The sequence below is a fragment of the Eptatretus burgeri genome, chromosome 1, assembly GCF_056783735.1.
Source record: "Eptatretus burgeri isolate ZD-2024b chromosome 1, Ebu_testis_v1, whole genome shotgun sequence".
In the NCBI taxonomy this organism is placed as follows: Eukaryota; Metazoa; Chordata; class Myxini; order Myxiniformes; family Myxinidae; genus Eptatretus; species Eptatretus burgeri.
The window spans coordinates 64,945,497-64,973,148 of NC_140961.1; the positions used below are offsets into that span (position 1 = coordinate 64,945,497).

General features: G+C 36.3%; 1 protein-coding gene and 1 long non-coding RNA gene across 3 annotated transcripts in view; one reads left to right on the top strand and one right to left on the bottom strand.

Annotated features, from left to right (window-relative positions):
- The window catches only part of ASPSCR1 (ASPSCR1 tether for SLC2A4, UBX domain containing), a 100,456-nt gene that overhangs the window by 18,981 nt on the left and 53,823 nt on the right, over positions 1-27,652 (bottom strand). For both annotated transcript variants that reach the window (XM_085886290.1, XM_085886300.1), the window contains 2 exons: positions 26,007-26,069; positions 23,731-23,783 (listed from right to left, as the gene is read on the bottom strand). In XM_085886290.1, the coding sequence (XP_085742416.1) occupies positions 23,731-23,783; positions 26,007-26,069 (116 nt within the window). The remainder of the gene's footprint in view (positions 1-23,730; positions 23,784-26,006; positions 26,070-27,652) is intronic.
- On the top strand, positions 6,011-7,301 carry LOC147034618 (uncharacterized). Its single transcript, XR_015059479.1, has 3 exons — positions 6,011-6,712; positions 6,871-6,928; positions 7,224-7,301. It is a non-coding gene; the product is annotated as an uncharacterized LOC147034618 (long non-coding RNA).

The window sequence follows — 27,652 nt, forward strand, 5'->3', positions numbered from 1 at the left end:
CTCTTCCCATCCCTCCCCTCGCGCCGCCTTCCTTCCCATCCCTCTCCTCGCGCCGCCTTCCCTTCCCATCCCTCCTCATACTCGCGCCGCCTTCCTTCCCATCCCTCCTCGCGCCGCCTTCCTTCCCATCCCTCCCCTCGCGCCGCCTTCCTTCCCATCCCTCCTCGCGCCGCCTTCCCTTCCCATCCCTCCCCTCGCGCCGCCTTCCCTTCCCATCCCTCCCCTCGCGCCGCCTTCCCTTCCCATCCCTCCTCGCGCCGCCTTCCCTTCCCATCCCTCCTCGTGCCGCCTTCTCTTCCCATCCCTCCCCTCGCGCCGCCTTCCCTTCCCATCCCTCCCCTCGCGCCGCCTTCCCTTCCCATCCCTCCCCTCGCGCCGCCTTCCCTTCCCATCCCTCCCCTCGCGCCGCCTTCCCTTCCCATCCCTCCTCGCGCCGCCTTCCCTTCCCATCCCTCCCCTCGCGCCGCCTTCCCTTCCCACCCCTCCTCGCGCAGCCTTCCTTCCCATCCCTCCCCTCGCGCCGCCTTCCCTTCCCATCCCTCCCTCGCGCCGCCTTCCCTTCCCACCCCTCCCCTCGCCTTCCCTTCCCTTCCCATCCCTCTCCTCGCGCCGCCTTCCCTTCCCATCCCTCCCCTCGCGCCGCCTTCCCTTCCCATCCCTCCCCTCGCGCCGCCTTCCCTTCCCATCCCACCCCTCGTGCCGCTTTCCCTTTCTTCCCCTCACGCTGCCTTCCCTTCCCTCCCCTGGTGCTGCTTTCCCTTCCCTTCCCTCCCCTCCCCTCGTGCTGCCTTCCCTTTCCTTCCCTCACGCTGCCTTCCCTTCCCTTGCGCTGCCTTCCCTTCTCTCCCCCTCGCACTGCCTTCCCTTCCATTGTGCTGCCTTCCCTTCTCTCTCGCGCTGCCTTCCCTTCCCTTCCCTCACACTGCCTTCCCTCCCCTCCCCTCGTGCTGCCTTTCCTTCCCTCCCCTCATTGTGCCTTCTCTTCCCTTCCCTCCCCTCATGCTATCCTCCTCCCCACCACCCTCCCCTACCAGACCCCTACTTTTCTTCTCATCCCCCTATCAAGCGTCTGGCCAGAACACCCCTTCCCCTCCTCATCCTCCTTGCTTCCTCCCCCCTCCCGGAGCGGAGAGCGACGTGTGGTGGTGATTTGCTCTCCCCTCCTCTTCCTCACTTCCACCTCACTCCCATGCCTCTCCTCACTCCCACCCCCCCCCACCGTCCCGTCCCCCCCACCCCCACGTCCAAATATTCCCATCAGCGAAGCGATGGGTTGTATTTGCTCATTGCACAATAGAGCAATCGTGGAAAACAAGACAATAATAATTAATAAATAAAAAAACTAGAGTGAAGTCAATGTCACCCCATCGCAAATCCCCACACTTCCCACCGAAAGCAAAGTTGAAAGATGACAAAAAGTTCCATCAGGAATGACCTAATATCAAATTTTGAGTAAGAAAATAGTTTCAACCCCTGTGATTCTAAGCGCCCACCCTGTGGGGCATGAATCGCGGGTCAAATCCAAAAAAGTCGTTACATATTTCATGCGTCCCTCAATGTTGATTGCATATACAAAGTTTCATTTAAAAAACGTTTTAAAATGTACCTGTAATTGAATTTTTTGGCATTTCACCTCTTGACCCTGCCCAGGTAACAGGGCCAAAAATGATACTGCTCTTGCATCTTCGTGCAATGTGGTGATCATAACTACCAAGTTTGGTGAATTTCTGCACAACCATTTTGTGGTGTCTTCGAACCACAGAGTGCTGCAATACCGATGTCCAAACGCTTGAGCTCAGATAAGAGACAGGTGATCATCCTCTCTTAGGGAGAGAACATCCCAGGCACCCACCCGAAGGGACCGCCTCAGGTTAACCCAAGGAGACCACCGTCTGGTGGACGACACCACAGCACCACTCTGACCCACTCTCCTGCAATCTGACCCGGGAATGTTACCCCGTGGTTTTCCTCCTATCATCAAAGATTGGGGGTCCCGAATGCTTTGCCCCAATCCCGTCATCCAGGGAGCTACCCTGCGAAGGGAAGCTGCACAGGAGGTACTCCCACAGAGTGGGTTTTCAGATTTCTTTGAGTTTTTGTGTTTTGCGGAATGAAGGGTTTTACGGTGGCCGAAGTGCAAATCCTACCACCAACCTCCTAATAAGAAGTAACCCAACTGCAGGAGGACGTCCGCAGACACAGTTGGGCACTAGATATGGATGGCCGTAGGCTCACAAAGAGCTCCTCCGCCCTTTGACAGGTTTTGTTTTTAATCCTGCTGGGTGTCCATATCCAAACACTCTCTCACCAAAAAACCTGGTGGGGGAGACGGTTTAAGTCGCCGACAACCCGACCATGAAACAGGTTAGTCCAGGTTTAAATGATACCTGTAGCAAGTCACAGATCTAGTCTGGCCTGACCTGACCGACAATGATCTAATCTGGCCTGACCTGAATTTATCAATGGAAAGAAATGCATTGATTTGGGAATTTCTTTGGTAAAAATAAATTTTTCTCAAGTCTCCATACCTAAGATCAACAGCACCCTCGCCAGTATATTTTCCATCAGGGTGACAGAGAAATGTGTGCAATAGAATTATAAATGGCAAAAATGTGGAAAGCAGCTCTATAAGATGTGGCACTTTAAATTGAATAAACATCGATTACAATGTTAAAATGAATCTAGATAAAAATGTCCATGTATTCTCACCGACAAAATAAATACGTAGATGTGGCATTTGTTTTATGTTTTTTATTTTATTGTTGACAATCTCATGTATTTCGACGATTTTTCAACGCAAAGGTAAAGTTTCTCCAAAGTTTCATGATCATTTGTGATGACTGACATTTTGTTTTCATCTGTGATCATATTTTCAACAAAGTGGACCAAATTTCAAAGGAAATTTCACTTTGACTGGTCTCTCCAGAAATTGTAAGATGGAATTTCATTCAGTATTTAGTGCAGCAATTGAGATAAAGATTCGCAGCGACGCTCATAAGGTGCACATCAATGGCACGATGGAAAAAAAAAAAACTGCGATGGCATTTTCCTTCGATTAAACGAAAAATTTAGCACCTGAGCTGCTCTTGCATGACGATCTCATCTACTCGTGATGTTCTCTAACATTCAAGCGGAAGTTTGGAGGTATCCTCATGAAAGAACTGAAGCTTTTCCCCACACATCATCTCTATTAGGCATAAACTGAATCAAGATGATATGAGGAGACTTGATATGTGCAACTGGCTCAGTGACAGGATGGATACCAACCGCCCTGCCACACTGGATGATCTGACGCAGGAGGTGTCAGACTACCTCCAGGCAGTGCCACATGAGATCGACAGCAAAGTTGGACAGAACTTTTAAGTCAAGATCAATGCCTGTCTGAACCGCAGAAAACACATTGAGAATGTCAATTACAAAGATTTTGCGGAAATGCAAATTTCAGACCTTGGGCTCTCACCAACTCCAGCAGTGAAACGACAAAAGCAATCAGTGATAGAAAATACTCTGTCATAAGCTTTCAAAGAAATATTTGGTTCACATTCCTGAGATTTCTTTTTCTTTGTAAATAAACATTTAAAGTTGCATCACTCTTTTTGAAACATTGTGTGTGTGTGTGTGTGTGTGTGTGTGTGTGTGTGTGTGTGTGTGTGTGTGTGTGTGTGTGTATATGTGTATATGTGTGTATGTGTGTGTATGTGTGTGTATGTGTGTGTATATATATATATATATATATATATATATATATATATATATATATATATATATATATATATATATATATATATATAAATATATATAAATATATATATATATATATATATATATATAAATATATATATATATATATATATACTAGCGATACCCATGCACATGCACGGGATAGCAGTACAACATAGCTGGTAGCAGATGACATACAGTACACGGGGAATGACAAAAATACGCATTGTGCAAAATGCAAGTGGAACTATGGAACGCCAAGACTTCCCAAACATTGTCGGCATGTCCGCTAAGTGCCACAGCAATTTCATAGGGATCGTGTGACGATGAGCCGAGTTTTTAGTGTGCAAGCGTGGTATTATAATAGAGATACTTGTATACACACAAATATAATTTATTTATTTTATTTTAAGGAATTACACACAAATTACATTCCTTTTCTTTGCCATTTTGATTTCTTTTAAATCTGTAATTTTTTCACCATTTTAAAATGTGTTTATCAAGAAAAAGTGGCGATTCCAAATTTAATTGCATGCAAATTAAAAGTGATGTAATATTTTACGAATGAAGGCATTGCATCCCATACACACAGCAATGGCCACTCTCAACACACTCAACAAAAACTTGGATGTGGAACAAGTATATTCGGTTTAATATTACAATTAAATAATCATCACTACAAATGGTAATACATAACAATTCCCAAAATAACTTTTCCAACAAACTAAGCCAGTCCACAAACAGGATGCTTATAAAAAGTCAGCGGCCAGCGGTACACGTACTTAAAGTTCACTGACTGAGCAGGCCACTACCACTGACTGTCAATATATATATATATATATATATATATATATATATATATATATATATATATATATATATATATATATATATATATATACACATATACACATATACACATATATATACATATATACATATACATATATATACATATACATATATATATACATATACATATATATATATATATATATATACATATATATATATATATATATATATATATATATATATATATATATATATATATATATATATATATATATATATATATCGTCTGTCTGTTTGTTTACCCTTTTGTATGGTTGAAAAAAGTGCTTCACAAATTATCAACAAGTTGGTGTCGCTTTCATAAAAAATAAAAATAAAAATATAGAAAAACTTTCCAGGCTTAAAATTATCCTGAAGAATGTGAAAAAGAAAACGGGACTTTAACCCTCTGCTGCCGACTTGTGTGCTTTCATAATGAATGATCTGATGATTGGACAACTCCAGCCAGAGTACACATCAACTCAAACCTCATTGTGCTTGGCATTGGCACCTATTTTAAATCAACAAACACATACTTTTGCAAGTGTGGAAATCTTGAATGCCAGTAGGGTAAGAATACTGATTCTGGCTCACTTTTCCCCATGTAAATGAATGGGGGATTTTCAGCGATGAAATTTTCTTTTTTTTTCCCTAAAAAATAAATCCCCTTTTTAGCCCAAGGTATATTTATTTGTCTCCCCTTTTAACCTCGGGGCTCTCTATTCAAATAACCTATGCAACAAGATAAAGATTTGTTCAAGTAGTAAAGTCGCAATGTGATTTGTTAAAGGTGATTCTAAAGAAATATCTGAAACGTCTAAGCCTCGGGACACTCTTTATCAAATAACCGATGCATATTGTTTAGCTCACTCATTGAACCTATAAACATTTGTTCATTCTCAAATTCCTTCAATAGTTTAATTTTCTTTGCACAATAATCCCCATCTAAAATATTTAAAAACAAAACATTTGAATCTTTATATTTTTTAAGATACCCCTTTTGTGCCATTACGAAATGATAAACTTCTCTTAATGATCTCATCTGACCACCTCCTGAGTTGCAAATCATTTTTGTGCATAAACCACGCCATAAAAAAGTTTTGTTTCAAATGTTTTCAGTTCGTGCCATGAAAATGAGTAAGTGTTTTTTTTTTGACACGGTCGTGCTGTGAAAATGAGGAAGTGTTTTTGTTGACACGGTCGTGCTGTGAAAATGAGGAAGTGTTTTTGGACAGTCATGCTGTGAAAAAATAGGAACTATTCTGTGAGACAAGGCCTCGTGTTTATATTTTATCTCAGAACACTAACAGGCTTTTAAACACAAGTTTCATCAAAATCATTATAGGGCATTTTAAGTATGTTTTAAAAATGATTCACACAATTTGAGAATATATCGCCCAGTTATTTTCCAAGCTGTCTCGCCCGAAGCGTCATTTCCTGTGGCCACACCCGATGATTAAGCAATCTCCTCATCGTTGCCTTATAAGTGATTCGCCAGACAAAGTTTCTGCCAGACGGGATTTTCATTTTTACAACTGAGACATGAGCGATCTTTCTTCCGCGAACAAAACAGCTCAACACAAAGTTGGTAAGCTTGTGTATGGGTTCCTCTTTGAACGATGAAGCAATTGATTATAAATTAAATCGTGATAATTCTGATATATATTTTTTTTCTTGGCAGGTCCTTGGAAGAAGAGCAGTTTACATATCACGACGAGGTGCATGAAATTAATGCTCTTATTGAAGAGGTCAATCATCTTAGAAGAGAATTGAAAAACATTTTTAATGACTGACACAACGTCTTATCACGGCCTCTGATCTTTTTTCCATCTTGTACCAATGGTAAAAAAAACTGAGACATGGACTCACTCTCTTCCGATGAAGATAACAGCTCACTACAAAGTTGGTAAGTTTGTGTATGGTTTCCTCTTTGAACGATGAAGCAATTGATTATAAATTAAATCGTGATAATGCGAAAATATATATTTTTTCCTGGCAGGTCCTTGGAAGAAGTGGAGTTTACATATCACGATGAGGTGCATCAAATGAATGCTCTTATTGAAGAGGTCAATGATTTTAGAAGAGAATTGAAAAACATTTATAATGACTGGTACGAAGTCTTATCACGGCCTCTGATCTCGAATGAATTAAACCAATGGTGAGACACGCGTGTGCGTGTGCGTGTGCGTGTGCGTGCGTGCGTGCCTCTTTCCCTGTCTGTTTGTCTCTCTCTATCTCTCCCTGTCTGTCTCTTTGTATCTCTCTCTGTCTGCCTCTCCATCTCTACCCTTGACTCATTATTTTATTTTTTTTCAGCTCGATCACACAACATAAGCTGTTGAAGCAATCTGGTACAACACATTATTTTCTGGAGGTAAATGTTTCTGAATTATTATTTAGTTATTTGTTTATTTATTCTTTTATTAATATCACTCTCTCTTTGGAATGTCGCCTTATGTTGGTTGCATCATTAGTTTGGACGTGGTTTTGCCAGTACACTGGAATTCATTTTATTGGCCTTGGAAGGATGACAGGCTGAGTCGGCCTCCTGGTGTGTTAATTCAGTGGTCAACGAGGCTTGAACTTAGAACCAACACCAGGCTTACTCATATTACCATGTAATTATCTTTATAAAACCTAATTATAATCCACTTTTTGTTTCAAAACAGAATATGGTGTCTGAGTTTCGAAATCACAAGACATCTGAAGAAGATTGCTGGGAAAGATTATACATTCTCGCAAATGAATATTTAATATTTTCAATTTTGATTAATTATATTTGTTTTGTCTACAATTACTTGATTTTGAATTTCAAAAAAAGAATCAAGACATGAAGGAGAGGGAAGGAGGGGGGGTAGGTGCGCTCCCCCAATGACCCATCACCCCCTCATCCCACCCCCTCCCCTCCCCGTGTGTGTGTGTGGGGAAGGGTGGGGGTGGGATGAGGGAGGTGGTGGGTCAAAGGTGGGGGCGCACAGGGGGGATGAGGGGGTGGTGTTTGTGTGGGAGGGGCTTGTGTGGGTGGGGTTTATGTGGGCGGGGCTTCGGTGGGGCTTGTGTGGGCGGGGCGTGTGTGGGCAGGGCTTGTGTGGGCGAGGCTTGTGTGGGTGGGGTTTATGTGGGCGGGGCTTTGGTGGGGCTTGTGTGGGCGGGGCTTCGGTGGGGGTTGTGTGGGCGGGGGGTGTGGGCGGGGGGTGTGTGGGCGGGGGTTGTGGGAGGGCATTTATGTGGGTGGGGATTGTGTGGGCGGGGCTTCGGTGGGGTTTATGTGGGCAGGGTTTATGTGGGTGGGGCTTGTGTGGGCAGGGTTTATGTGGGAGGGGTGAATGTGGATGAGGCTTATGTGGATGAGGTTTGTGTGGATAAATGGATGGGTGGAGAGATGGGTGGATGGGTGGATGAGTGGAGCTTGTGTGGATGGGTGGATAATTTTTTAAATAAATAAACATGTTGTGTGTGGGGAACTAATTAACTAATCACTAATTATGTGAATATGATGAATATGGGTGGAGCTTGTGTGGGGTTTGTGTGTGTGGAGCTTGTGTGGGGTGGGGTTTTTGTGTGTGGTGGGGTTTGTGTGGGGCTTGTGTGGGGTGGGGTTTATGTGGGTGGGTTTTGTGTGGGCGGAGTCAAAAAATTTCAATTTATCTTTGTCTTTTGTAATTCCTGTGAATAAAATGAACCTAAAATCTCTTCCCCTTCCAAATCATATATCTTATAAGTCCAAGGAACCGTATCTATTACATCAACAATTTAAAAAAGTTCGTTCGTCCATCGTTTAGTATAACCCTTTTCAAAATGAGATTTCCACCTATATATTCTTACGATATCACCAACTTTGAACTTAGGTTTTCTGACATTAATCTCTTTTTCATATTTTAATTTTGTAAATGTTTCTGATGGTTTCATATTTGTTGACGTGTGAATCGTGTCATTATACTTATCCATAATATCCTGAATAAAAGATGACCATTGTTGTGAACCGAGTTGTGTGAATTTTTTATATAGTCTCTCTTTTAAGGTACGATTAAAACATTCAACAACAACTGCCTTCCCTTCATTAAAGGTACTGTATAATTTAATACTGTTATTTTTTAGAAAATTCATAAATGTCTTGTTATAAAACTCTCTACCCTCATCAGTCCACAATTTTTTAGGTTTTCTCTTAGTTTTATTAAATATCTGTTGAAAGGCGAACATAAGAGTATTACCTGTTTTGTTTTTTAATGGTACAACCCATGCGTATCTACTCCTCAAATCAATAACGGTTAAAGCATACTTGTACACCTTATCATTATTGAGTTCAATCAAATCAACAGACCAGATATAATCTACTTCCTTGGAATAAACTTTCCTTCTCTGAAACTTTGTGAATATTGGTTTATGTAATTCATCAGCGAATTGCTCTTCAATCTTAATGACATCATTAGAGCTTACAAGTTTTTTGAATTTCCAAGTCCAAGTTTCAATTTAGCACTGATCATCTTCTTCACGATGAACCTATCAACTTTTTCTCTCAAGGTTGGATTTTGTATCAGAGAGAAATTATACAACATTTCTCTATCGGCTTCATGCTTTTCTTCCAACGTTGTGGTATTCCCATAATCAATATCGTGTCTCATGCACACTTCATCAACTCTATTGATGGGTTTACTCCATGATTTAGGATTGTCTGCCTCATCTAATCTTTTATCCAAGTTTGTGCCTGGACCACAGAAAGAATACCCTGGTAGATGTAATTCCCCTGGTATTCCAGTAGTTGTAAATTTACTTCCTGATAAAAACTTTTGTATATCTCCTCCTAGTTTGTGTTTGGAGATAAATAAATTTTTTTTTTGAACCACACACCGAACATATACCTTTTTGTATAACCCTGTTATTTTTACTTTTAATATATGAAATATTTTTAGTATTAGTTTTCTTTTTACATTTGAGACAATAACTCATTTATTTATGAGAAAAATTCCTGCAGAGTGCAAAAACCTTTTTAGTTTCCAACATGCACATTTGAATCTTAATTTTTAAAACATAAAGAATCCTTTGAAATGCCTTCACTCTCTCCTCCATTTATTTAAGAAAAAAAAAAAAATGAAAAACTTGAATTAAAATCCATATCTTGTCAATGTCAATAGTCTTGTCGAAAGAATTGCAAATAGACTTGTCAATTCTTTGTTTTCCTCCTCGGTGGGTTGAGTTATTTTCTTTAATACCCCTAATCTTTTTTTAATCTCACTGGTTTCCATATTTTGATATTTATTCATTCTCTCTCTTTCCTCCCTCTCCTCCCTCTCTCTCTTTCCTCCATCTCTCTCTTCTCTCTATTCTCCCTTTCCTCCCTCTCTCTCTACTCTCTATTCTCCCACTCCTTCTCTCTCTTCTCCTTTTCCTCCTCTTCCCTCTCTTCTTCAACTCCTTCCTCATCCCTTATTATCCTTGAATCGCTTACACCCCATAGAATATCATACATATATTCATCAGGATTTCTTGTTATTCCTGTATCCAAAATATTTTTTTTTTACAACAGGAAACCAATAAAATTTCTTTTGAATTTCTAAAAGAGCCTTACCTTTTCTTAACTTTATAATTTTTTCATTATTTAACATTCTAATTAAATCTAAAGTTGTCGGTTTATCAACATCAGCATAATGCCAATCTTTTATTGAAAATACCTCATTCTTATGTTGTAGAACATATTTATTAAAATACCGAATACCCTTTTCTTGAAGGTATGCTTGGATACAGAAATGATAATTTTCTTGAAGCCTTCTTGCTGTCATTTATGTATTAGAAATATATGTTAGAATAATATTATGGCACGAAACACCTCCCCATATTCCCATAGTTAAATCATTTTGTATTTCCTTACTTATTATATATAATCCTGTTTTTTTCTGTTTTCATGATATAAACAAGGGCAAAACCATTATTATATTTACCCTTATTAAATTCTTTTATTTGTTGTTTACTAATCGTGGCCCCACAAAACTCATTCTCGATACCAAGTGGATAATATTCTTCCTTACGAGACTGATTTAATTGTTCCAGGTCTTCGAGGTCAATTTTAAATGACCAATTATACCCTAAATCATTCATATCATACCCCCATTGTTCTATTCTCATACAAACGATACGCCCTTCTTTATAAAAATTTATTTTAATTCGAACTGTGAATTCTGTATGACCTGGAGATAATATCAACACTTCTGTATCTTTGAAATACACGGCCGTTTTATTTAAAGATATATATTGTGATAAATCGCTTAATCTCACCAAGTCATTCGCGTCAGTCGGGCTTGGATAATTTTTTAATTTATAAGCATTTTTCATGTTAATATTTTTGGTTATATTATATTTATGTCGTTCAGCCTTTGCCTTTGTGTAATAATTTGACAAATCAATATCCAGTTCTTGGGATACACCAAATATAGAACCATCTTCACCAACATGTCATTTATATAAGATTAAAAATAATATCATAAAATTTTTTATTTTTGTTGAGTTGAAATAACACATATAGACATAATTGACCACAACACTTGGAATTTAATTCTTGGTCTTGAAATGTTTGATAAACACCATTCTGTAAGAATTTTATGACTTCAACAGGTGGTGGAAGACCAAAACTATCAAAATAATATTTGTCTTGACTATTAAAAATACATACCCAATGAGAACCGTTCCCATTATTATCTTCTAAGTTCATAATAATATTCTTTGTATGTTTCGGCACGTTTGTTAATTCATCTCTCATACAAATAACCACATTATGAATTTTTAATTTCTTACAATATTTGACAAGTTGTAAATTTGATGTTGTATTCTTTCCAAATTCTTTAAACCACTCATCAATGCTCATTTATTTATTAGAAAGATATAATCCATTACCTCTTTTCGTTAATTTTACACCTGCTTGTGCTATAGAAGAAAGCATATCTCCAACTAACAATCTCGCTTTATCAGGCAGACCTTCAAGTTTTTCAGCAAAATCTACAATTACACCACTTCCACTAATTTGTTTCTCCAACTCTTTGTTATGTCTTTCCAATTCTTTTAGAGCCTGGAGTTGAGCCTTCCTTTCGTTGGCAGTTTTCACCGCTGTTGAAATACCACCCGTCAATGCTCCAACCGCACTTAAACCAGCAAATAAAGGAATTAGAAATGGGAGAAATCCTCCACTCGTCTCTCTGATTGAATATTTTTTCAACATTGGTTTTGTCATTTTAATTTTAAGTGAGCCAGTATCGTTCAAGATTTTAACCTGTTCTCTTGTGAGCAAAACATCAATTCTTACTGCTCCTTTTCTCTGAATTGTATTAATGTTAATTGTACAAGGCTTTTGATTTTGAACACAAGAAGATAGTTTATGAAGATTGATTTGATTAACATATACCCCAGTTGGTACTTTGCCACTCATTTATTTAACAAAAAATTATGTGAGACTAATCATCACACCATTATCTGTATTAATCTGTAATTCTGTTTCTTCCAAAAGCAAACAATATGTATCAACTTCTTCACTCTCTCCTCTTTCAATGTATAGGGAAGTATCCACTCGATTAGACTTTATAGTTTCCTTTTGAGCGCTCAGGTCAAACGCATAGATTATATACAAACTTTTAAATGCTGTCATATCCAAAATAGGTTCTTTATTTCCATTACTTTCACACACCTTTTGGTAAGACTTGTATGCTTCAGCAAAATCATTTTTTTCCCAATTAATTTCCAATCTATCTTGTGGATAAAATGTTCCATCTAGAGAAACGCGAAGTTGTTTCACCTTAGCATTATCACTCAATGCATTATTCTTATCAGTCGCAGTATCACCATCTGGCTTTTTAAAAATGATCCACAGATATCGTGGCTTTCCTTCCAGAACACCCAAATTCCACGTGTAAGTAGTTTGGTTGAGTTTAACGTGTTGACATCTTCTTTTGAGGTATGATACACTGAGTGGTTTCTTTGAGTGAAGTCTTCTATTCAACATCTCTTCTGTTTTAAGATTAGGAGTATATTCACTGATATACCAACTCATTTCCTCAATTACAAATTTATTCTGATCACCAAAAGCATTACCAACACTAAAAAGCAATCTATTTTCATTATCATTCCTTTGTAGTTGAAATCTAATTTTAAGACCATACAGAACTTTATCATGATCACAAAATCCAAATATACCTTTAAGAGGAACTGCCACAGTAAAACTATTTTCTGCTTTTGTATCATCATTATACGCTCCTTTCCTTTGAGTATATCCAGGGTCTGTGTTTGTTCCCGTTGACATATCAGGAATAAAACCTTCGACAGACCCCTTTCCCATTCTATCACTGAATGTATAGAGTGTAAATTTCATCATTTCAGATACAGCAGAGACATAATCAACCACTTCAACTTCTTGTGTTCCAATATACAAACGCACACTATCAAACATTTTCCAGAAGAAATCATTTACAAGTGTAGCGTTTGTGTTATTCCCAGCTTTAGTGAATTTAAATTTACACAACAAGAAACTTTCGGAGAGATTCAAATAGGTTTGTTGATTATTTATTTCAAAACTTTTTGTACCATTCGTATTCCAGTCTGTTCCAGTTATTGCATTTACCTTGAGGTAATCTTCTTTTTTAGTGGAGTTTGAGATAATAATAGTATCATCCAAATCATAGATACTATCAATTGCTTCCATACTTGTATTTATTTAGGAAAAAAAGATGTTAAAACTTTTGAAACCCTGATCCAAGTATTTGAATTATTTTCTGTCGTTCTTGGGGGGACAACTGAGTTTTGCCTTTCTTAATTTCTTTTATTGCTTGTAATTTATGAGATTCCTTCTGGGCATCTTTTATGCTCTTTACAGCACCTGCTACATTTCCCACAGCAGAAGCAGTTGAACCAATTAGATCTTTATGTTTAAGAATAGTTGAACCAATACCCATGAGAGTATCAATTATCCCATCTCCTCTAAATTGATGTCCAACACCCCTTTGTCTCTTAGGTTTATGGTATCCTCTACCAAGATACATACCTTCACCCTTGTAGTATGGGGAAAGGAACATCCCATCCCCTGTAATTATTTTATATTTTCCCAACTCGTGTTTCCTCACAATAACCATCGTATTTATTTATTGGAAAACTTCACATCGGTGAATTCTGATGGATATAACTTCTCCATTAAAAGAAATCATACGATTATCTTGGTCGGTTATCCTAAAATTTACTCTGTGTATGGTTTTTCCTGACACAGGGAGATAAACCAAATTTTTGGGGTCCATATTGAATTTATAACCAATTGGGGTTGAGTATGCGCTGAATGAAAATATTGTATTTGTTTTTTTTCCATCATTATAAGCACCATCAATCAAATCACAGTGAATTAACACCGAATTTATTCCTGAGGATATTTGAATGACATTATCACTGTAAAACGTCCCATTAGTTTCAATCTTTTTTGAGGAGAAACCCAATAACTCTCAAAATGAATTATCAATTGTGAAATCAACCTTGTAGTTATTTTTTTTAACTTTAATCGTTGATTTTGAAGTATGTTTTTGAATGTCTATCACAATATTTTTTGGTTCATCACCCTGTTCTTTCATAAGACGAGCAATTTCGGAAGATGTTTGAGAAATCTCATATGCTCCGGGTGAGACTGTTATCGTTTTGTATCCACTTCCTGGATTATTACTAAACTTGTCATTTTTCTCGGTTATATTAAATAAGGTATTATAAGTTTCCATGGACAATAAAGATGCCTCATATTCTTTTGTTGTGTCAAGTTGTAGTGGGTATGGGAATGAAGATGTGTGGTCGCTTGTTGTGAAATTGAAACTAAGGATTGTGCTTCTCTTCTTATTTAATATGAGATAAAATGTCTTTATATTGATATTTATTTATTATTTTCATGTTCATCAACTGGTCTAAAATGGCTGATGCTTCATTAAAACAATTGTTATTTCCAGCCTTCTTACTACCTCACAACAATAACAGTCTATTAACTAATTGTGATGGGTCATTTGGAAGAAAACTAATACCTGAACCAAGGATACTTAAAGCCTGAATAATGTGTTTCTCCTTCTCATTTTTCCTACTTTTACTAGAAATACTAACCCTATAATTTAGAGTGTTCAGCAGATCAATATATACTCTATCATCATTATTTTTCATATCCAATGGTTTATCAATATACTTTGATTCATCCCTCACAGTTGAACCTTGTCTTCCATCTTTTGTGAGAAGAAACATTAATCTCGGAGTTAGTTTAACAGGGGGTTGAGCAGAACCCAAGAACCTTAATTCATCATTAAATATCAATACCTTTTCTTGAACAAGATGAAATATTGCTGATTGTTCTGTTGGAATGAGTCCTGCTTTGGTTTTTGAATCCGCTGAATATTCAATGTTTTGAAGAGCATTCACAATATAATCAGGGGGTCGATTCATCTCTTCCAGTTGTTGAAATAAACCTTCATCATCATATACCTTTAATTCTCCTAAATGCTCTAATTCTTCCTCCGTCATTTGATCAAAATCTTTTAACATTTGAAGTTTTTTTAGGAGTATATTTTATTGTGGGAACTGTGGAAACATCTATAATTTTTTCTTGGGAAGTTTTTAAAAGTGGTTTAAAAAATTTCTCGTTTTCTTTCAAATGCTTCTTCACCCGTTAGTTTTTGTCTGCATTTCTTCTTTATGTCTTCCTGTTGTTTTACAACTTTTGAAAAAAACTCTTGATGTTCCCTAAATCTTCTTGCTCTTTCTTTCGCACCCATTTATTTATTTTAAAATATCATTTAATATCTCATCTTGTTTCACAACAATATATTTATATTTTTCAGTCGTGTGTTTCATGTAATCCCCAAATTCCTTTTTACTACATAATGTAGAACAATTGTCTCTCCAAAAATTGTTTATATCTATTGAATTTATCTTGAATAAAATAAAAGTATTAGCATTGTTTCTGATGGAACGACGAGGAAGTTGAAAGTACGATTGACTAAGATAAATAATTGTATTGTACAAGAAGATTTTGTACAATACTTGTACAAGAAGTACAAGTATTGTATCTTGTAATTGTACAAGAAGAATGTCTCCCTCTTGTGTAGTAGCTGTCCATTACCGTTTGGTTTCTCTCATTAACACAATCATCAAAGATAACGAGGTTCGTTTTGGATTTATCCAAATCTTGGGGAGACTGTATAGCATCCGTATTATCACTAAGAATACAAGTTATCGGTTTTGATTTCTTTTTACATCTCTGTGCATAACAAAATAGTTGTATTATATCTTCAATGTTATAATCATTTAGGTTTTTTTGAAGTTTAAATAAACCGATTATATCTTCTTTTTGAAGACCAGCATTAAAACCTTGTGAGAGTAGTTGATACTCTGGTTGAAAACTCGACTCTGTGAAAATTATTAAATTATCATAATCTAAAAAGTTGGGAGTGAGGAGCATCTTTAAAAGTAAGCAGGTTTTTCCACATCCACTTGAACCAACTATGAGGCATCTTAATGAATTTGGGAGATTTTTATGGTTGTAAAATTTTATCTTATTTTCCCAAATGGGTAAAAAATCATTCATTTATATATTTGGAAAACAGGTTATTTAATTTATTGTTGGCTTTTTTCGAAACTATATTTTATCCTAAGTTCAGGTTTAATTTCAAGATAATCCATTATTTTATTTATGCAATATCTTGTGTTGATATTTCCCTGAAAATCACATCCATGAATAATATATAACAACAATCCTTTGAACATTTCTCTAATACGTTCAGTTTCTTCCCTTGTAAGGAAAGTGTGTTATCACCCTCGTACTTTACATTCATTTTTCTAATCAATCTTGTAAAGTAATTCATTTTTGGTGTAAATCTAAAAGAATTATTTTCCTTTTTATATTTTTGATTATCATTAATTAGAAGATAATCACAGAATATACATTGTTTATAGGCTTTTGACTCTGTGTTTAATCCCCGTCTTTCACACGCAGGACAATTCTCAAATTTGTCATATGGAGAATCATGGAATTCAAGAGGCTCAAAATCAAGTAAACTATTCATATTTATAAAGTAAAACTTTACTTAAACCGAAATTCATCTTCGATATCATCTTCGATACTTTCAGAATCATCTATACTTTCATAACTATCGTTTGAACACAAACTCTCGGTGTCATAACTATCGTTTGAATGCAAACTCTCGGTATCATAATCACTCTCATAATCTTCAAAATCTTCAGTTGAATCTCGACTCATATTTAATTAGTAGAAAAGACATTACCATCGATATCTATATACATTTTTTCATTAACAGATTCAACTGAGACATTTTTTATATTAAAGGTAATTTTAAAATGATCCGTAACTACAATTGAACGAAATGTCATTTCACCTGATATATTAACATCCTTTATTTCATCAGGATTTATATCTTTAGGGTTGTTGAAAAAAATACAAATTTCTCCTTGCATATTTCAGATGGTCTTATCTTTTCTTTCTAAAGCTTCATCCATAAGGTTTTTATTTTTTGATACCTTTTCTTGTTTCATTGCTTTTTCTAGTTTTGAATACATTGCCAGAAGGAGAGGAGAAACTTTTGTTAGAGATACCTTAATTGATGTTCTTCCAGGTATACTAAAAGCCCTTCCACTGAAGTAAATTGAAGAACTCATCATATCCACCATAATTGTTTTTATCCAATAGTTGTTATATTTATCTTAGTTCAATTTTACATCCTTGACATATTTCTCAGTATCTTTAACAAATGAAGAGGTTGATTGAAACTTGTCTTTTGTGTCTTGAAACATTGTATTTATTAAGTGAAAAAGTTGGAGGATAAAATGGTTTTAAGCACAGATTCACCTGTAAAATAAACGAAATTTTCATCAAGAAAACTTTAGTTTAAGCACAGATTCACCTGTAAAATAAACGAAATTTTCATCAAGAAAATTGTAGTTTAAGCACAGATTCACCTGTAAAATAAACGAAATTTTCATCAAGAAAATTTTAGTTTGAGCAAAGTTTTATTATATAAATATGGTGAATACAACGTACTGCGATGTTTGTAATCACGAATATAAACATTATAGAAAACACCTCCGAACCAACAAACACACATTTCATCTATTTCATAAAATATCTCCTCTTGAGTTGGAAAGAAAACATTGTGATATCTGCTCAAAGGATGTTTTGAAGAGTAGTTATAATAGACATCTTCAATCACAAAAACACAAGAAAAATGAGTTTAGAGTAAAGGGAGACTATTATATTGAAAACACTGATGGGGCATTTAAAGGGCATATAAAAATAAGGATTTTTCAATTTGGAGAACCCGGTCCATCATCAATAGTTGAATCAATTGAAATGGTGAAACCTGATGTTGAAAAATTTATTAAAAAGACATTAAAAGAAATGAAAACTTTAAAGTTTTATATGGGAGTGAAAATGAATACGAAAAGACAAGATGAAGAACAAACTCCTTATATGAGAACAGATCTTCATTTTATAACATCATTTCAAGATTTTTTGAATAGTGGGGTTTATGAAGAACTATCAAGACAAGAGGATGTTGATAATACAGTGGTAGGAAGTGGATTCAATATTAAAAAAATCATCTTTTTAGATATACACATTCTAAAATCAAACCCTCTTAAAGCTTCTTCTTATATTGAATTACCAAAAGAAATAAAATGAAAGAAGGCAGTTGTTAATATTAAGAATAATGATAAATGTTTTCTCTGGTCTGTTCTTGCTCACTTACATCCACCAAAATGTAATTCAGAAAGAGTAAAACAATATATGAAATATGAGAATACCTTGGACATTAAAGATTTTAAATTCCCAATGCCACTAACAGATATTCCTAAATTTGAGAAAAAGAATAATCTTTCTATTAATGTATATGGATTCACGGATACAAACAAAGTTCAAATATTAAAAATTTCAAACAACTATAAAAATGAAGAAACACACATTGATCTTTTATATTTTAGTGTTGGAAAGAATTCACATTACACATACATCAATAATTTATCAAGATTAATCTCTTCTCAGGTATTCAGAACAGCAAACAAAATATATCCTTGTAAGCGATGTCTTAATTCATTTCATACAAAAGAACGATTAGAACAACATTCAAAATATTGTAGTAATCATAAATCAGGTGTAATTACAATGCCTAAACCTGGTGAAAAGATTTCTTTTGAAGATTATAATAAATCTATCATGCACCCATTTGTGATATACGCTGATTTTGAGTGTATCCTTAAAAAGATAAATTCTGCTTCTCCTAATCCAAAAGAATCATATACAAATAAATATCAAAAACATATTCCTTGTGGTTTCTGTTATTATATCAAATCATCTGTTGGAGAAAAGTATAACAAACTTGAACATTATAGTGGAAAAAAAGCTTCACAAGAGTTTGTAAAACGATTAGAAAAGGATTGTATAAGACTCACTAAATTAATGAAAGAAACAAATGAACCGATGAAATTAACCAAAGAAGAAAAATTAGAATTTAGAAAGAACAATATCTGTCATATTTGTGAGGGGGAAATTGAGGAGTCTAAAGTTAGGGATCATTGTCATCTTACTGGTAAATATAGAGGTCCCGCTCATTCCTGTTGTAATCTTAATTATAAATTACCTTCTTTTATTCCAGTCTTTCTTCACAACAGCGCCAACTATGATACACATCTATTTATAAATGAACTTTCAAAAACACCAGGGAATATTTCTGCCATAACAAACACAAGTCAAAAGTATATTTCATTTACAAAAATGATATTCACAAAACCTATAACTCGTATTAGGTTTCTTGATTCTTCCAAGTTTATGGGAACACCACAAGCCAACCTCGCATCAAATCTAAGCTCCACGGGCTCTTTTCCAAATCTTAATTCATTCTTTCCAAAAGAGGAAATTCTAACTTAAGAGGAAATTCAGATTAAAGAGAGAATTCAAAGTAAAGAGGAAATTCTAATTAATGAGGAAATTAATGAAGAAATTCTTACTGAAGATGAAATTCTAATTATACAGAAAATTCAAACAAAGAATGAAATTCTAACTAAAGAGGAAATTCTGATTATAGATGAAATTCTGATTAAAGAGGGAATTCTAACTCGAGAGGAAATTGAAACAAGGAATGAAATTCAAAGTAAAGAGAAAATTCTTACAAGTGAGGGAATTTATCCTTATGGTTATATGGATTCATTTATGAGATTTAAAGAAACACAACTTCCTTCAAAAGAAAGTTTCTATTATAACCTTTATGAAGAAGAGATAAGTGATAAGGAATATAAAAACGCACAAGAAATTTGGAAAATATTTAAGATAAAGAACCTTGGAGAATATCATGATTTGTATCTAAAAACAGATGTTTTATTGTTAGCTGATGTGTTTGAAGCTTTTAGATCACTCTGTCATAATAAAAATTGTTATGGATTAGATCCTGCCCACTATTTCACAGCTCCTGGTTTAGCTTGGAGTGCAATGTTGAAAATGACAAAACAAGATATCGATTTACTCAGTGATGTTGATATGCTTTTGATGATTGAGAAGTCCAAGAGAGGTGGAATATCACAAGTATGTTCAAAAAGATATACTAAAGCAAATAATAAATATCTTCCAAATTATGATAGTGAAAAAGATAGTAATTATTTGATGTATTTTGATGCTAATAATTTGTATGGATGGGAAATGTCTCAATCTCTGCCTTATGGTAAATTAGAGTGGGTGGAAGAAAAGGATTATGAAAAGGCTTTGATGAATATTGTTATTTCTTCTCAAGAGGAATTGAATGACGAAGAAGAAGGTTATTATTTTGAAGTTGATTTGAGGTACCCGAGTGATCTTCATAATAAAGCATAAAGATCTTCCTTTTGCATGTGAGAAAGAAACCCCAAAGAAAGAATGGTTAAGTGATTATCATAAAAGTTTTAATATTAAAGGTAAATCAACAGAAAAGTTATTAACAACATTCTATGATAAAGAGGGATATGTTTTGCATCAAAGGAACTTGAGACAATATTTATCTGCTGGGTTGAGAGTAGCTAAAATTCATAGAGTTTTAAAATTTAAACAAAGTCTTTGGGTGAAAAAGTATATTCAATTCAATACAGATATGAGAGAAAATGCAAAAGTAAAATTTGAAGGGGACTTTTATAAATTAATGAATAATGCTGTATTTGGAAAGACTATGGAAAATGTTAGAAACAGGCAAAACAGTAGATTTGCAACATCTTGGAAAGAAGCTTCGAGATTGATAAATAAACCAAGTTTTGAGAGAGAAGAGGTTTTTTCAGAGAACTTTTCTGCAATTCATATGAAAAAGGAAAGTATTGTAATGGATAAACCAATTTATATTGGAACAGCAGTTCTTGATTTATCAAAGATATTGATGTATGATTATTTGTATAATGACTTAAAGAAAGAGTATGGTGAAAATGTTTCATTGTTGTATATGGACACTGATAGTTTTATCCTAGATATAAAAACTGATGATGTTTATAAAGATATGAAGAAAGATATTGGAGTATATGATACAAGTAATTTCAGCAAGAAGAGCGAGTTATTTTCCAAAAAGAATGAAAAGGTTATTGGTAAGTTTAAGGATGAGTTGGGTGGAAAAGTAATGAGTGAGTTTATTGGATTGAGAGCAAAGGCATATGCTTCTAAGTATGGTGATCAGATTGATAAGAGGTTAAAGGGAATAAAGAAATATGTAATAAAGAAATCAATAACTTTTAGAAATTATTATAATTGTTTGATGAATAAGAAAGAAGAATATAGGAAAATGAATACAATAAGAAGTTATAAACATAACATATATATATATAGTGAAGAAGTAAATAAAAAGGCATTAGGAGCCTTTGATGATAAGAGATTTATTTTAGATAATGGAATAGATTGTGTTCCATATGGATATTGTATGATGGAGTGTATAAAATAGATGGGTTTGGGTTTTTTAAGGGCTCCCGCCGCGTTTTTTCGCAATATATAAATGGTCAAACCAAGTATTAATCAAACTGAAGAGTGGAGAAAATCTCAGTCTTGGTATATAAATGGAAAACATAATGAATGTGAAAAATATCAAATAAGTCTTATTGAAAAAATAACTAAAACAAAGGTAAATAAAACAAATAAGCGAATCAATTTAAAAACTAGTAAGTTAGAGGATGTAAAGAAAAAAATGAATATCCTTGAATGGACTGAAAACTTTGATGGTTATCAATTGAACAATGAAAAAACAATTTACTATAATCTCAAAATGATATGTGGCTCAGGAGGTGGTCAAACAAGAGCATTAAGAGAAGTTTATCATTTCGTAATAGCACAAAAGGGGTATCTTAAAAAATATAAAGATTCAAATGTTTTGTTTTTCAATATTTTAGATTGGGATTATTGTGCAAAGAAAATTAAACTATTGAAGGAATTTGAGAATGAACAAATGTTTATAGGTTCAATGAGTGAGCTAAACAATATGCATCGGTTATTTGATAAAGAGTGTCCCGAGGCTTAGACGTTTCAGATATTTCTTTAGAATCACCTTTAACAAATCACATTACGACTTTACTACTTGAACAAATCTTTATCTTGTTGCATAGGTTATTTGAATAGAGAGCCCCTAGGTTAAAAGGGGAGACAAATAAATATACCTTGGGCTAAAAAGGGGATTTATTTTTTAGGGAAAAAAAAAAGAAAAATTTCATCACTGAAAATCCCCCATTCATTTACATTGGGAAAAGTGAGCCAGAATCAGTATTCTTACCCTACTAATGCCTCTGGACATGCACAACTCATCACCTGTACATCCACATTTTCACATGAGAATAAAGCCTGCCTATAGCTTGCCTTCCATTCTCTTTGCAATTCTGAAGTACTCAGCAATTCATCATACTCTCTGCAGTGAGTGAAATATGCGTTCCACAGCATCTCTCCATTGCAATCAAGTGAATGAGAAATTGCAAAGTAGCACTTTGCCATTTGCAAGAAATATATTCAGCACATTTCCTGCCTAAACTTCATAATAAAGTTATTGCATGAAAAAAAACCTTACTATAGTGGAGGAGATGCACTCATTTGATTGAAACAATAATCACAAAAATAAATAAACCAATGTCACCCACAGGGTGACCTGTATCTTGCCAAAAGGTGACCACGTGTGACTTCTTTAAGGTCACACTGAGGTGAACAGAGCTGCTATCCACCAGGAGCGACTCCTTGAGGAATATCTGCCTACGCGAGATTCCGATGAGAATCGTTCTACAGAGTAACCATGAAAAATATGCTTTTGCCTCATAATGTCACCAAATGACGTCATAATGTCTCAAGCTTGACATATCTAGAAAGCACTCATCGAGGTGTTCAATTTGAGGTACTACACGATATGGTTCCTAAAACTTGAAAATTTGACCTTGGGGTCAAATATGTTTGACCTGAGGCGCTAACCATGAAGGTCAAGGCCAATCGCCACCAAAAATTAATCAGCTGAGCGCCAGACCATGAACTATATTCCCATGAAGTTTGAAGACGATCCGATCAAAATTACTCAAAAAAATAAGGGTTTCGTCGACTCCCCTGATTTGCGACAAAGTGATCTTGACCTTTGACCTTGACCTTCAAAATTTTGTGCACTGAAAGGGACCTCTATAGGCCTCTGATATGCGAAGTTACAAAAATTTCCAATGATAACTGTGCTTTGCAGAATTTTTTATACGTGATTACAGACAAACAAACAAATAAAAACAAATAAATAAATAAATAAAAAAACATACAAGCTGACTAACATATCTTGCAAAAACTTCGTTTTGGCAAGATAATAAAAATAAAAACCCAGGAATCTGCAAAAGTAGAGACAATAGGGCAAACAACAAAAGTAAAATCCACAGCCATTACAGATAACCATAAACAGTTTGCATTTCCACAAATAATGTGTGTGAATCATGGTTAAACAAACAAAGCACTGCATATTCAAAGAACAAGTAGCTTTTCTGAAATCATCCCATTGTAAAATGAGCAAGAAAACTCAGCTTTTGGCCAGGTATGAATCCCTGGACATTTAAGGTTCCCCCAACCATTCTTCTGAATCTGCACTGCCTTCACTGTTCCAGAAAGCAGATTTGCCAAATGTTTTTGCCTAATTACATACCCAAAAATGTACACTGTGTCCAGCAATTTCTCACCTCATATAGAGTCTGTGATGTATCAATCATTAGCTGTCTTGGTGGAGCAGTGTCTGAAAGACCAAAAAATAAATAAATCTTCACCTTGGCATAGGGAACCATCAATAAAGTACATCAACCAATCAGACAATGCAATGTGTTTTGCATTATGCAGAATAGAAGAATACCTCTCCAAATCAAATGATTACTCCAGACAGTAATTATAGGTAATGATCTACAATGAAAAAAAAAAAAAATAAGAAAAAAAAAAATCAAACACCATATTTAACAGGCTCTCAACAAATGGAATTCTTAGCAATTCAAATAGGTGTTACATCGACCATGCTCAGCAAAAGAAAAAGAAAAAAAAACCCCACACACTTTATTTGTGATTGTATTTATTTGGTTATTTCTCTGAAATAAGATCAGAGTGCGTCCCTGCAATCTGCAATCCCTGCTTTTAAATCTGCAATTTTTTCATCATTTTAAAATGTGTTTATCAAGAAAAAGTGGCGATTCCAAATTTAATTGCATGCAAATTAAAAGTGATGTAATATTTTACAAATGAAGGCATTGCATTCCATACACAGAGCAATGGCCACTCAACCCACTCCACAAAAACAACGGCCAATGTTTGGCCGTTGACATTTGACTAAAACATCCCACAAAACACCCCATGGGTCTGGAAATGTGAACCTGAATAGCACCAAATTCCCTGAATTTGCAAGAAGTCATAGACATAGGGTGGCTGGTTCAAGGTTTCAGCACCCACAAGCTCATCGCTGGATTGGCATTCCAACGCTGGTGGTGTGGCAAAAGAGATTGACCATGTGCTCGTTGGAGGATGATCCAGAACTGCATGGTCTACCGGAGTGCTCAGTTCCTCAATACCGACCACAGACTTGTTGTAGCAACTCTAAAGTTGCACATTAAATCCGGGAGAATGGTACCATCCCGCCAAACAGACAAACGCACAGACGGGAACATTGCAATACTTGCGCACCCTGCCTACGGTGAATAAACTTTTTTTTTCATATTGCTGTGATTATTTCATTGTTGCGAGCTCCTGGATGCTCTGACTGGAGTACATTGTACAACTAAGTAGGATCAGTGAATGTATATATGGGTTTTATTTAGTACATGATAGACAGGAGAAATGATATCACCAATCTAAAAATAAACAAACGAGTTAGTGCCAATTAAAACTAGAAGGGCACCCAGTGGAGCGCATACCTCCACCACGTAATGCCTGATCCATGACAACATATCGGGCCCAACACATTTTTGAACTAGAGGGGGAGCACTCGGTAGAGTCCAAAACCTCCACCGCCAATACTGCTGGGTCACTTAAGTGAACCTGATATCCTATTCATTGTAGGTCAAAACGGATCAGACTCGACTGAACCACGATTGAATAAACTAAACTAAACTAGATCGATGCGCATGTAGAAATGGCCAAAAAAAAAAATCGAAATTTCTTTGAAAAAAAAAGTTGCAAAATGGTTTTTTTTCTCTAACAAATTTTTTTTGGGGGTTGGAAATCACTTAAAACATGTAGAAATGCAAAAAAAAAAAATCAAATATTTTTCAAATAAAATCGAATTATTTTTGAAAAAAAGTTGCAAACTTTTCTAAGTTTTTTTTTTGTACCAAGTCCAAAATCTAATGGCATGATCCTTGGACCATACCTAACCCCCCCACCAAGTTTCGTCGAAATCCGTCCAGGAGTTTTTCCGTAATACTGTTCACAAACAAACAGACAGGGGTGAAAATTGTAACCTCCATCCATCTTCGATGGCGGAGGTTAAATATCATGCTATACAGTTTTTGGCCCCATCTCTCATTGGTGAAGAATCACTTTAAAAAGTAAATAATTCTCGTATCCAGATCCGGATTCGGATCTTCACCAAAATCGAAGCAATTTGTCCTTGTCACATACCCAACCTGTCCACTAAGTTTCGTCCGAATCCGTCCAAACTTTTTGAGATATCCTGTAGAGACCGACAGACAGGGGTGAAAACATAACCTCCTTCACCTTCGGTGGTGGAGGTAAGTAGGTGCAGAATGGATAAAAAGAATTGGTGAGAGTTGGCTGTAATCAAATTTAATAGGCCAAGCAAACATGAAAATGCTCAACATCATAGCAATTGTATTTTCTCAGTAAACACTGTAAAAAAAGAGGTTATCAAATTAAATGCAGCTATGAATTGACAGCAATCTGAAATTTGAAAGATAAAATAATTATCCATTTGAATAAACATTTTGGTTTCAAATACAAAACTACATATTGGACCTACAAAGGTAAAAGGGCAGTCCAGGCTCTTCCAGGTGAGTTTCCACAAACTCCTGTAGATCTCTCACTGCCAGGGATACACAAGATAGTCTCATTGCATTGACATCACGACACGCGACTTGGGTATGCAAGTATGTTGTCGAGATGATATGGAACCATTATTGGCTTGATGCTGATCAGTCAAAACTGCCTTGGTGACACAATAACAAGTAGAATTAGTCTCGTCCATCTACCAATTATCTAATCATGGGGATGGGGGCGGGAGTAATGGAGGGGAATGGAATTTTTGAGAACAGGGGAAGTTTACTGGAAGGAAATGGAATGGGTGGAGTGGGAAAAGAATCAATGTTTGGGGAAAAGGAAGAAGGCTTTGGGGGGGGGGGGGGTGTGGCAGATATCCTGGTGCAAGATATTGTGCCGGTTTTCAGAAACCCCGGGGAGACACGTACAATACACATGGAGGAACTCTAATGTAGTTATCTCCGGAATACATTGTGTAGCAAAATTACCTCTCCCCTGTATCAGTGGAAAGGGAATATGCATTATGTTTATAGAGAAAACTCGAACCCCATTGTGGCTCTCTGGCATGATGACATTGACGTCACCACTTATGAGCAAGAGAGAGTTCGGATGAGAATATAGAAGTTGGTCCATGTTTTCGGATAGTGAGGCGTAAATGCAGTCATCACCGTTAGGTGGACGGTACAGTACACATATAAACATGAGTGGGAGTGGAGGGAAGCCGTAGCCAGAGGTATTCCTGGGGGTGTGGCGGAGTGAGATAGCGCATGGAGAGTAAGGAATGGAGTATTTGATGAAGAGAGCAACTCCAACACCAGGACGAGGCTCAGGTCTGTCATACTGGAGGAGGGTGCAAGCAGGGAGAGATAAGTCTTGAAGGAGGAAAGTTGCTATTAAGCAGATGATGTCTGCTTTGTCAGTGGCAACCTGTATGGAAAGATCTGTAAGGTTTGAGTGAAGGCCCTGGATATTTGAGGTCCACACTTTTAATGAAGAGGGAGGGGAGGAAGCTTTAGGTGCAGGGGATGGAGAGAGAGGGAGGGTATGACAAGGGAGGAGGAGGGGGGGGGGAGGAAAGGATAGTTGTTGAAAGTATGTGGGATTGCAGAAGAGCTAGGGGAGAGGGCCGGATGAGGAGGATAAAAGGCTCGGTGGTGATGGGTTGAGGTTCAGTGGGGGATAATAAGAGAGGAGGGAGTTGAAGATTCGAGGAGGTAGAGTAATGAGATAGAAGAGAGAAGGCTGGGGAAGGAGGCAGCTTTGTGGATGTGAGGGGGGGAGGAACTTTGGGAAGGGGGAGTGAGGGGGAGATTGGAGGGAGAAGGGTGAGGGGGGAGTTTTTGAGAAAGATGAGAGGGAAGCTTGGAGGGGAAAGAGTGTGAAGGTTGCTTTGAGGGAGGGGAGATGAGAGCAGGCATTGCCAAGGGTATGGGCGTCGATTGGTGGGGGACATGTCCCCCCCCCCACTTTTTATCAAGGGGGGACAACATATCGATTGCCCCCCCCCACGCTTTTCATTGAACGTAAGTTACGTAACACAAAACGAGCTGCTCGAGTACAACCAGGCCGAGATGCTCCTCAAATACAAGAATAAATTTTTAAATCTGTATTAAAGTTTTATTGGTCTAT